This window comes from Gallus gallus, chromosome 17 (genome assembly GCF_016699485.2).
Source record: "Gallus gallus isolate bGalGal1 chromosome 17, bGalGal1.mat.broiler.GRCg7b, whole genome shotgun sequence".
Taxonomy (NCBI): Eukaryota; Metazoa; Chordata; class Aves; order Galliformes; family Phasianidae; genus Gallus; species Gallus gallus.
This window is the reverse complement of record NC_052548.1, coordinates 6,685,033-6,697,264: the sequence shown is the minus strand read 5'-3', so window position 1 is coordinate 6,697,264 and position 12,232 is coordinate 6,685,033. Positions and strand designations below refer to the sequence as shown.

The 12,232-nt window shown below is 53.6% G+C and overlaps 1 protein-coding gene across 1 annotated transcript; it reads right to left on the bottom strand.

Moving 5' to 3' along the window:
* On the bottom strand, window positions 1–12,069 carry C9ORF58 (allograft inflammatory factor 1-like). The gene is made up of 5 exons (XM_415461.8): window positions 11,977–12,069; window positions 7,928–7,994; window positions 4,701–4,742; window positions 3,419–3,581; window positions 1–2,033 (listed from the first exon to the last, which is right to left on the bottom strand). The coding sequence occupies exons 1-5, from the start codon at window positions 12,052–12,054 to the stop codon at window positions 1,946–1,948; spliced, it is 438 nt and encodes a 145-aa protein (XP_415461.1). The 5' UTR covers window positions 12,055–12,069; the 3' UTR covers window positions 1–1,945.
* Window positions 12,070–12,232: the final 163 nt, after the last annotated feature.

Genomic DNA, 12,232 nt, shown 5'->3' with positions numbered 1-12,232 from the left:
TGGCTTCAGGAGATTTATTTGCAGCCTTTACAGTAGACCGGTGCTGCTCTTACAATTCTTCTCTCCGTTACAGTTTTGGTTTTCACGCGGACAGCAGTGAGAATGTTTTTCCTGTAGAAGTGCGGCCTTTGGCAGGAACAGTCAGCCTAGTCGAGTTAATCATCTGTGCTTTCCTTTAAAAACGATTAAACTGATTTTTTAAAAGTTCAAAGCTGCCAAGAACACGTAAGAAAAACGGGGGAAAGGGCAAAGAGCAAACATCTGGATTCCAGAAGTTGTGAGTGGAGGAAGATTGGCTGCGGTCACCGCAGCGTGGGCAGCACAGTGCCTGCACTCAGCCCACACTTACAGCCATGCTTAGTTTGTAAGCTTTGGGTTCATACATCAGGGAAGTGCCTCTGGTAGTCCCATGGGACCAAGCTGAAATGCATGCAGAAAGGTCTGCAAAGTCAAAGAGAGCAGCTGCATGAAGAAAGATCCTCATCCACAGCTGGTTTGGAAAAGCACACAGGGCTCACAGTTTGGTCACCTAGCTTCCTTCCAACTGAAGCTCCAGCTTCCCCCAAAGCCTTCCTGAGGGGCTGCAAAGGCATAACAATGGGTTTGTTTCTACACTTGGACAGACAACTTGTTGAGCAATTAAGCTCCTGGTCCGATCCAAGTGGTTTTATCAGAAAGGGGATCCTAAAGTAGCTTTAATCATCCCCACTTGCTGGTGTCAGACTTCTCCCTTCCCAGGACAGGATTGCAGCTTGTCCCTTTGCAGATCAACTCTGTGACTTTCTGCTTGCTTCTTTTGCTATGGCTGACCAAGAAGTCTCATAGGCTGAGAAAAGCAGAACAAACCCAGACCAGGAAGAGGCAGGGGGAAGGACCTAAAGCTAAAAGCAGCAATGGGCCAGTGGCTTTTCCTCAGATGAAGACAGACTTTGCAGAACTTATTCCTGTAGTCGTGGCTCGGTTGGATTTATGCATGAGGGTTGCAGAGACACCCTTGAGTTTGTCTGCATTTGGTTCACAGCATCCCACGGAGGGTTCTTGTCTTTGCCTTGTAGCCAGCAATTAATACAATGGACACATTTTCTAATCTCATTTCTAGTAGGAGCTAGCAGCACACTGTCTGCATGGTTACTCGCAGAGCATGATCCTGCTGACAGGTTAGCTCTGATCCCATTCCAAGGCAAACTACAGAGGAAGGGCCCAGAAAATTGGCCTGAGAACAGAAGGGCACCGTGGCCCTACTGCCTTTCAGGGAGGTGGGGACTTCAGGCAGTGACTTCTGCAAATCAGAACACCTGTGATAAGCACTTGGTTCAAGGTGAAGCCCAATGAATGTCCTTTAGCTGCTAAATTCAGTGAGAAGTGTTCCCTTAAAACATCCCAGCCTCAGCAGCTGACAAAGGTCTTCCAGAAGTAGAGGACCCAGGCACATCAGGGACATCCCATGCTGATAGTGCAGAACTCTGCTGGGGCTGATGAGGACACAGATCCAGGACTAGGATCTAGACTCCAGTCAGGAAGCATAGGACAGAACAGAAGGCACTTATTTGCACCCGTGAAGCCGCTATCTGATAGCAAGGCTCTTCAGGAACCTGTTGTGACAAGCACAGCTCTGAATCCATCAGCTGGGCGGAAAGCTCCTTCTTAGCTGAGAAATGCAAGAAGGGCAGAGGAAAGAGTTAAGATCACAGGATTTCTTTTTTTTTGTTTTGTTTTGTTTTTTGGTCTCACATTATACTTGGTGCTAGAGCTTCTGTCTAGAAAATCAAGTTAGCTAAGGGATGCTGCAGAAAGATGCCAGCTGGGGTTACCGGCTTCCCTTGCTGTTCCTCTAAGGCAGGTTAGTTGAAAACTAGGACTGTTCACAGTAAAGAGTAACAAAGCACAGGTAACCTCTGTTACAGACCAGCAAAGCAAACAGTGCCAATTTTCCAGCCTGTCCTCTTCAAGGGAGGCTGGCTATATCTCTCTCCGGAGGTGGACCGGAAGGTTTTGGGTTGCTTTCATTGGCTTTTCCTTCAAACATCATGACCCTGCAAAACACAATGGATAATACATAAGAAAAAAAGCAGGTGCATCTTTACTCATCACTGAGAGTGGGATTTTCTTACCTTCTATGCAATGGCCATCTGATAATTACAGAGGACAGAAGCCAACAGAGGGCAGTGCTGCCAGCTCAGCCGACAGCTTTGCTTTTCCAGCAGCTTCGTGGGGCGATTTCCCAAAGCCTCTGCTGGTTTTCCTCTCAGAGCCCAGAGGATTAGCACGTTTTATTTAGACAGCCTCTTCCGAAATCCCCCGGGTGCACGCTGCATGCTAAGTGCTCCCGATGCATAACAAGCACCATCCCTGGCCCACCTTGTGCGTAACCGTCCAGCAGAACATTCAAAAGCCAAATCAAGCAACAGCAATTACAGCCAGGAGAGAGGGCAGATGCAAGGAGCAAGGCAGCAGCTAGAAGAATCCCAAGCATTTTGCAACAACCAGTGCTGTCTTCCTCCCTAAGGACTGCAGCTACGCTGGGAATGCCAGCTGCCAAACTGGATCAAAGGAGTGCACTGCTCTTGGGACGAGTTTTACATTTCTGCTCCTGCTCTAAACACTGCTCAACACACAATGGGGCATCTGTTTGTTAGCAAAAGAAGAGACCCATCTGTGAAAGCTGCTGCAGTTGGGAGGAAGAATAGACGATATGGGGCCGGCTGCAAGCTCAGCCTCCTTCAGTGAAGAGAGGAGCAGAGTTGTCAGAAGTGTGTGCTTGGAAAAAGAGCATCCCAACATGCAGACACAGGGCACTGAGGGGGAGAGAACACGCTCCAACATCCTTCTTCCCAACCTGCTCAGAAAGCTGGCTGCCTTTTTAAAGCTCCTTTGAGAAAGGGGCAGGGGGCATGGAGAGGAACCGCTCCTATTTATGGTGCTTGCAGACAAAATCAGGATCAGCCTCTGTGGCTGAGAAAGGAAAAGACAGGCTTCAATGGGGCGGAGATGGAGCCAAGTAAACCCACCCTGCTACCAGTGGGAGCCAAGTAAGCGGTGGGAAGCCATTTGTTACAGCAGGACTTCGAGAGCCCCGTTGAGAGGGCAGAGGAGGCCGTGGGAGGCGAGTGCTGGCAGCTGGTAGCAGAGCAAACCTCCCCTAGCACAAGCCAGCTGTCCCAAGCTGGTGCCTTCTCTCCACCTACAGCCCAAGCTTAAAAAAAAAAAAAAAAAAAATCAGGCAGGGAGGAGCATCCTGTGGGCTATAGGAGCCAGCAAAACCATCATTCACTGCTCACGTCCTCCCCCTTCTTGCACAAGGGTCCTCCTCTCTCACTGCACCCACCCAACAGGCACAGCTCCAGCTCTGCCAGGCAGGAGAGATTCAGTTCCCCAGCTCCCCCAGCACCTCCCCCATCCCTTCCTGGAGGGCACTCACAGTTTAAGTACAGCAGAGCGTTTGCCAAGCATCACATTAACGAAGTCCTGGTAGGAAATGGTCTCGCTAACCCCTCCGGTCACCTCAGAGATCATCTTCTTCAGCTCTAGGTGGGTCTTTGGAACACCCATCTTCTCCATCATCCTTTTGACAGACATCAAATCTGCAAAAGTGAGGCATCAGCACTACTGAAGGATAACCACACTGCACCCGGACCAAACTGGAGGCATAGGCTGGAGCTCCCAGCTCACCTCCCCACTAGGGCTGATGGCATGAAGCTGTCAGCTGAAAGCAGAAAGAAGCCCTCAGTGCAGCCCCATTGCTGTACGAGCAGCAAGGAACAGCACTTCCTATTCATGCAGCTCGAGAATAAAAGAAAAACATACTGTTGCAGAAGAACAGTGCTCAAGAGGCACATAGGGACACCGCTATTGAGCTCAGAAAGCAGTGCCAAGAATCACAAGGATGCAGAGGGGAGAAAGCAACATTGAGGTTAAAGCTGGAGACAAAGAGGCTGTGGGAGCAAGCGTTCCTGCCTGGCACTGCAGGTCGTTTCCTTCCATTGCTCTCATCAGGCCAAAGACCCACAGTGCCTTCCCTCCCGGAAGGGCAGCACAGCAGGGCCGAGCTCCTCCAGCTCCCCAGGCTGATTTCAAGGGCTGATGGAGGAGGGGAGCCAGGCAGGAGCCTCCTGCAAGGGCTAAATGCAAAAGCTTGCCTTCAGGTGCCTGCTCCAGGCCTGGAGAAACCTGCATCTTTACTTCTGCTTTCCAGCCCTAAAGAAGGGCCCTCTTTGCCAGGCCACACACCCACTTCCCCTTCTTCACTCCACCTCCCCCCCACCAAACAAGTGCTTCTCCACACCACAAGTGCTCGTGGTTTGACACAGCTTCCTCCTCCAGCAGGCAAACCCCAGGAGAGCCCGAGCCCTGCAGCTTCCCTGCTCAGGAGATGCTGAGGATTGAAAACAAAAAGGCATGAGGGGAGAAACAGAATAAGTCATTAAGAGCAGAGACACTAAGCAAAGCATCAGGAGGAGATCAGCCCTGAGAAAACCGAGATCCCAAAGTAGGCAAGAGACTGAGAGAACCATGGGCAGAGGCTGCAGAGCCAGGAAGCCCCCAACTGGCGTCCAGGAGGTGAGCAAGGCTCGTCTCAAGAGCAGCCCGTGATTTTCCTCCCCAGAATCACAATAGCAAAGGGGAGCAGCAGTCAGCAGCAGACACCCCCTCAGCAGGCTGCTGCTCTTCCAGCCCACTAACAACGTCCTTGTGTCACTCACCAATCTCGCCTTGGTTGTTCAGGTCAAACTCCATGTACTTCTCTGGAAGAGACACAAAAGCAAGTTAATGGGTCAGAGCTGCTCTGGCAGGGAGACCCATAGCAGGGGACAGCAGGGCTTTGGAGCACTGCCTGCTTAGAGCAGTAAAACAGGAGGTTTGGGCACAGACTGATGCAATTCAGAGAGATAGATGATCTCAAGACCCAGTTTTAGCACCCTTATCTCAAGTCCAGGGCTCAAGAGTTAAACGTTCTTTAATTGTGGCCGCTTTTGTTTGAGCTAGAAGAAAACCCTGGCATGAGAACAAGGTATCAGCTAGCCATGGGTAGCCTTAAAAGGCTTCCAGCCAGAAAAAACAAAGCTCCAGGACAACCTCCCAGAAGGAGTAGCAAGAAAAGCAGAACCCTGAGCACTCCCAAGACAAATCTTGATCAGATTAGGAGGGGGATTAAGTGACGTCGTTTCCTGCAATAGCAAGGGACAAACTGCATGGCCCTCCCAACACCACGCTGTGCTCCGGAGCAGCGCCTGCCAGCAGAGATGCTCAAGGACCACATGAAGAGGGCAAAGCCAAAACCATACCCAGGAGCAGAGACGCTGGAACTGCTGCTTGCCCTCCCAGCCTGGGGTCAAACCTCCCCACACCAGGCAGCTCAGCGTCCTCAGAGAAACACACAGCCTGTAGACAGCAGCCTGGGCAGCTCTGCAGGAGGAAAGCTGGCATGCCATGATAAAGCACTGAGCTAAGCCAGGAAAGCAGGATTTCAGCCCTGTGCTGCTTCTGATCTTTGCAGAGGCACACCTGTATTTCCTACCCCTTCTCTTCTTTGCTAGCTCTTCCCCATTTAGACTGTAAGCTTTTCAGGCAAGGATTTGTCCATCTTTCAGACCTTCCAGCTCCTTGCACCGCAGGGCTCCTTGCCTCCATCACCTCAATTCCGCTAAATAAAAGAGCAAGATGCCTGCTGCCATCATCCATCCACGCACAGCTGGAGAGATCTCCACTTGCCCTGCAGTTAGCACTCAGCCCCCAGAACAGCCTCTAAGGACTCACATTAGTTGAGAGCTCCCAGGCTGCTCCACTCCCCAAAGGGAAGAATCCTTTTGCCTCTGTTCCAGGGACACCAGCAAGCAGATGAGCGTGAACTGAGAAGTAGCAGGCTAATGTAGGGAGCCGAAGGGAAGCAGGGATATTGCACACATTGGAGCCTGTCCCAGGACTTGTGCTGGGTGAACGAGGCTGGCGTGCAGCCCCAGGCAGGAGGCAGAGGAGCTGCTTGGCATAGTTTCACATGATGGACTGCTGTCATGGGCTCAACAGAATGGGTCTGTAGGAGTACAGGCACTAAGCAAAGCAGCGTATGCTTCAGACAGGAACAAATGCCTCTCTTAGAGCACTAAGCAACTCATTCTAGATGAAATTGGGGCTGTCACACACATGCTCAGGGGCCAAAGCAATGCTTTATGCCCCCCCCCTTACAGCAGTGACCTTGTGCAAATGAACTGCCACCTCCCCAGGCAGGGGTCAGTGCTTAGGGACACAACCCCTGCTCTGCCATTTCTGCGCCCAGCACATGTTTTCCTTTCTCCTCAGCTGACGCTGAGCCAAAGGCATGGAGAACAGAGGAGCTTTACATCACCACGTGTTAAGCCTCAGCTCACACATTTGTTTTTCCCTCCCGTCCCAGCTGCAGGGATCTGGTGGGGCAAATCTGTGCTGCAGTCCCTCCCCCTCAACTGCATTTACACAAACACCAAGTGCAACTGCATTTACAGAGTGCAGAGAGGCTCCTGGGGCTCCTGCTGGGGAGGGGAGCAGAGGGACTGGCAGAAAAAACGCTCCCCCCTCACACAATGAGCCATTGTTGGGGGAGATGGGGGCGGTGTTGCAGAGCAGGACAGCCACAGAGGCAAACTCAGGAGGCAGCATGGGGAGAGGCCAAGGGCTCTTGTTACAGGGAACTCTGTGCCCATGACCTATGGCTGCAATGCCTTAAGAGCCCCAGTTGTGCACGGCTGCAGTCTGGGTTGGGTTTACAGAGCGAGGCTTTGGTAGCAGAGGGGCCACATCCACCTGAGGATCTTGTCAGATCAGAGCCAGCTCCATAAGGGACACACTGCTGGGCCAGAGCTGAGCCACAAGTAATGTTGGTTGCACTCCGAGTATATTTAAGAAAGGGAAAAAGCTGTGCAACAGCAGCTGGGAGAGCCCATGATGGAGCAGGCAGTCCCCCCGCAGCCCACACACAGCAGATCTGCGTGCAGCCCATGGAGGAGCCCACAGTGCAGCGGGTGGATGTGGTCTGAAGCCATCTCACAGCAAAGAGCCAAAGGCAGAGGGCAACAGAAAGGATGGAGAGCACAGGAGGCTGCAGCACAAGACAAAACCCCAGCCAGCTTTCTTCACGCTAGACTTTCTAGCCAATATTCACAAGGAAATAGCAGACAACGCCTGAAATGGAAGCAAGGTCAGGCTTGGTTTGGCTGGAACCAGGCTGAGGACAAACCTGGAGGGCACTGACACAGAACCATGTTTTCTCAGAGGCCGTGGGGGAAACAACTGCTTTCAGCCACCGCTTGGGAATGAACTGGCTGCACTCAGAACAGCCAGGTTCCGTCCTTGGAGCACTCTGGGGGACAAACTCCAGAGGACACCCTGCAGAACCAGGCTTTTGAGCAGTTCTTCCAGCCCCCAGCCCAGCAGATATCCAAACCTAAGCCCCACACTTGCTGAAAGTGGAGCTGGACAGGCTTTGGGCAGGACTGGAGACATCAGTGCTGAGGCTCAGTACTGGAGCCAACAGAGAGAACTAGAGCAGATTGCAGAAATTTTGAGGGAGAAAAACCCTCATTCAGGATGCAGGGAAGAAGTCCTCCCACCAGCTACTGCCTCGTCCACGACAGCAGCCAGCTTGACTCAATATTGAGACAGCAGCTTTCCTCTGGGGGCTCTCCCACGCCGCAGGTTGTGCAGCAGCAGCCGCCTGCAGGCAGGATGTCTGCATGGTGACACGTCCCTGCCCTGAGAGAGCAACTGGGGGAAGCACAAGGACTCCAGGCACCTCCAGGGAGCTTCACTGCATCCCAGCGATACGGGGGAGGTTTCCATGTCAGCTCAGCCCCTTCTGTTATTCAGCAGAAAAAAAAAAACTCAGGCTGGTAAGAGAGAAGCACTGAGGAAAAGAATCTGTTCGGAGCAAATGGGAGAAAAGGCGGCCAGTTCTCACCTTTGAACACTGCCAGCTTCTCCTCCAGATCTTCCTCATCACTGAACTTTGGGTCACAGAGAAATTCCTGAAACGGTTAAAAGAGTATCGCCAAGGTTAGCGAAAGGAAAACAGCCTGGGGGGAATGCAGGTACACAGTGCTGCCCAGCAGACCTACACAGCTCCCAGACAGCCACATCTGAGCAACAGGGCCAGGAGGGTTAGCAATGAGCCTAACCCCTCCACACCTTGCCATTAACTGCCTCCAGTGCCTCTGACTTCCCACCTGCGTGACACCCCTCACACTGCTTCGTGTTCATCCTAGGTTTCAGCTCCCAGCATCCCTGCTCAAAGCATGCACAGCGTGAGGATTGGGGTCCTATTCTGAAGAAGGACTCCTGTTCCTGCCTAAAAACACTCATCTTAGATTTTAAACTCGTGGGTCAACTCTGAGAGCTAGCAGATAGAACATGCAAAGTCTGCAGACTACCATGCACCCATGAGGGCAGGAATTGAGAGGGCAGGAACAGGGCTCCATTTATCTCAGTCTACTCATTTTCCCCTGTTACGTTGCTCAATGTGGAGAGGAAATCCCAGGTCAGCTCTGGTTGCTCATCCCAACCCAACCTCCGAAAGCTCCAGGTGCCCCGAGAGCACAGAGCACAGCACAACCTGCCAGCACCACCACTGTGCCCCATCAGCATCACGGTGCTGCTCCTGCCCTCCCACACCACCCCGCTCCAGCAACTTAATGACTCGATCTGTGTTCAGAAACAACACTGCATTCTTCAGAGCAGAAGTCATTAACATCTGCACAGCTCATGCACCGCTTGTCCAGCACAGAACTCCTCCAGAGGCTCGAGTGGAGAGAGCTGAGGCTGTTCCCTGCTCTGTGCACGTTACTCACCAGTTACCCATGCTCACAGAGGCAGGATGGGGTCCCTATGAGACAACAGGTAGCAGCCAGTACTGGTAGTACTGGGACAGCATCTCTTGTGGTTAATGTCACCACCCCAACCCCATCCTTCAGGCACGTTTTTATGTGCATCCCAAGGTTTCCCAGGAGGGCCACCCAGACAGACGTGTCTGCTACCTTGCAGACTCCCAAAGGGACACCAGGGACCCTGGTAACTAAACCCGTGAGACACAGGCTCTCCTCCACACCATGGGCATCAGCTCAAGCTGAAAGCTGTGGGGAATAGCAGTGTTCCCAGTTCCTTCTTTCATTCCCTTCAGCCAACTTGCTTTTGTTGATTTCAGCTATTTCTACCCAGGGATATCATGTGCCTGGCCAGCACAAAGGGACAATTGGGCTGTGAGACCTGGGTTCAGCCCAATGAAGTCACCAGAGAGCAGAGTCGTGTTACCCACTGAACAGCCTCTGTTAGAGGGGATTGCCAAACCTCCCTGAGAACCGAAATCGAGCCGGAGCATCACCAGGTCACAGCTCCCTCCTGCCCTGTAGGAGCTGTACACATGGGCAGGATGGGGGATAGGAGAGGAGGGGGAGGCAGGAGGACAGCTGCATCCCCATGGGGTGGCTGAAGGAAGCGTGCCCAGGGTCTCACAGCAGGCTACAGAGCAGGGTGGGGGACACAGGGCACACCTGGCACCCAGACCATGCGTTTCACTCACAGGGGAACTTCAGCTGTTCCAGACCAAAGGGAGCAGTATAGTTCAAAGGCATTCCAGCCAGCACATTGTATGCGAGCTGCCTTGCAGCAGTGATAAGGCCAGAGCTCACAATAGTGCATGGGAATTCAGTCCCCAGGGATGGTGGCTCAGTCACAGCCCAAGCAGCTGAAGTTCCTCCCAGAGCCCTTTGCTAATATTCCCATTTTAAGGGGCTTGTTCTATTAATAAGAACTGCTTAAAAATAAGCCCAGCCACTCCCCAGCTCCTGCTCCTTCATGGAGAAAGAGACATATCCAGGCAAGGAAATCCAGCCACACAAATCTCAGCTACTTGCAAAACAATCTGAGCAATGCCAGATCCTTCCTCACCCCCCAGAAAGGCTCCATGCAGCAAGCCAGGCTCTCCTGTGGCTGTTTCCCTGCCTGCAGAAGCTGGGAAGGGGTGAAGAGATGCTCATGCCTGTCCTGGACATGAGCAGCAGGCACCTGCTCCCCACCAGGCTGAGCTCCCCACAGCCCGGCGCATTAGGAGGTGAAACCAGGTTGAAACTAATCTGTGCTGGATTAGGCTTGCCACCTTGATGCACGAGGCAGAACAATGTGATTGCCATTCCCAGAAAGATGGGAACAGCCAGGAAAGGATCCCAGAGGAGCTCTTGAGGCTGGAAGGAAGAGTCCAATGCCGGGCTCAGCTGGCTTTCAGCAGCACGTACGCACTCCAGACGTTGCCTGCCTCCAAACCCTTAACTGAGTGAGAGCTCTGGGATAGAAATCAGCCAGGAAAACAGGGCTGGGCAGGAGCTATTTGTTGGGATGAGACAATGAGATTACGCCTGATAGGAATGTGGAAGTCGTTTTTATGAGGAGTAACTCTCCTGGTCTGCAGCCCTGGGATGGGTCAGGGATTGGGAAGCCCCATCCCTGATTCCAGCCACAGTCAGCCAGCTCTACAGCTGAGTGGGAGACAGGAGCTGCTCCCACCACCAGCATGCAGCGTGAGCACAGGGCATCACTGTGGGGTTCATCGCCCAGAGCTGCTAAGCTGCAGTGACTGCTTGGGGTCTGAGAGCAGCTGCTCTGCAGCTCCAGCTGCTCCAATCCCCTCTCCCAGCACCAAGACAACAAACAGGACAGCAAGGACACAAAACAAGTAGTTCCCATCTCCAAAAGCAGGGAAGTTACGTAGCTTGTTTCATTTTTTGTCACCCAGACCTCGCCCAGAGGAACAGCCTGCCAGAAGCAATGGCTGCTTTAAGAGAACTGGAAGCTTACACCCCACATGGGAGGAAGAGGAGCCCCCAGGGCACAGCTCCAGGCATTATTCTGCAGTGTGCACAGCGTTGCAGCTCAGCCCCACAGCTGCTGCTTGCAGGATCCCACACCCACCCCACACGAGGCTGCAGGACAGCCCTGAAGCAGCAGAACTGCGGTGATGGGTGCAGCAGCCTTCCTCCCAGTCCAAGTGGACAGCATCCCCTATGGGAATGCTTGAAGACCACCTGCCCATTTGGTGGGGCACCTCACCCACTTTAAGCAGTCTGTTTCAAAGGCTCTATTTTAGCCAAGTGCTCCTATTACCCTGCAGCACCTCCTGGGTTGTAATCACCTAATTCCCTCCCCAGTGACCTACATAACCTCCACTCTCAGCCCTGTTGGGAGGAACGCACTGGCACTTCTCCTTGCCCAGTTGATTGAAGGGCAAAGCAAAGCAAGCCCACTGCCTGCTCTGGGCTCCCAGCTGGGGCAGCTCTGATTTCCCCACCTCTAACACAAAGAGGCCGCTGCCTGCATCAGCAAGGCATCACCAGCCTCACTTAAAAGTGACCCAAAAGTGACCCTAAGTGATCTTGTTTCAAGGTTAAAACCTTCTTTTCACCCTCAGAATGGCTCTCAGCCAGAAGGGACACCATAAGCCATGGCAAGGCAGAGATGTGGCAAACCCCCAACACAGGGAGGGGACCCCACCAGAGCCCGCTGCCCAGGCATGCAGCTCAGCACACTTTGCCCTGATCCAGGAGCTGTGTTCCCGCTGCCCAAGACCTGCAGCTCACCCAGGAACTCCACATTCCCCTCTTTGTGATTAAAGTTAAGAGCCTTGGAGCAGCTCTTTTAAGAAGCAGAAGCCAAGAGAGGAACTAAAAGGAGGAGAGGAGATTGAGGAACAACAGCTCCCATGGCTGCTAGGGTGCTCGCCCCAAGAGAACTTCACAGCACGCAGCACAGAGCACCCATGGGACGGTGGAATGGCCGGCTCGGAGGGCAGCCCCATAGCCACAGGGGATGGAGAACCACCGCACGCAGCGCTCCCACCCCGCTCCGGCCACCTCCTCCGAGGGGACACCTGCCGCGACCTCAGGACAGATGGGGGCGGCTCTGCCCACCGCCGCCCACCGCCTCCCCCCGACCCTCCCGCAGCTCGCAGCCCCCCGCCCGCACCTTATTGATCTCCTCCAGCCGCCCGTCCTGCGGGGCGCGTCGCACTCCCCCTCCGCTCGGCCGCCGCGGAGCCGCCATCGCGCGGAGCCGCCCCGTCCCCCGCCGCCGTCCTTAAGTAGGGGCGGGCCGGGCTGGGCCGTAGGGCCTCCGCCCCCGCCGTTAACCCCTTCCCCGCTCCACGGGGAGCGCGAGCCCGGTGTCCGCGGGATGGAAATCCGCTGGGAAGTACAGATTACAAGAAGGAAAAAGTAAACTA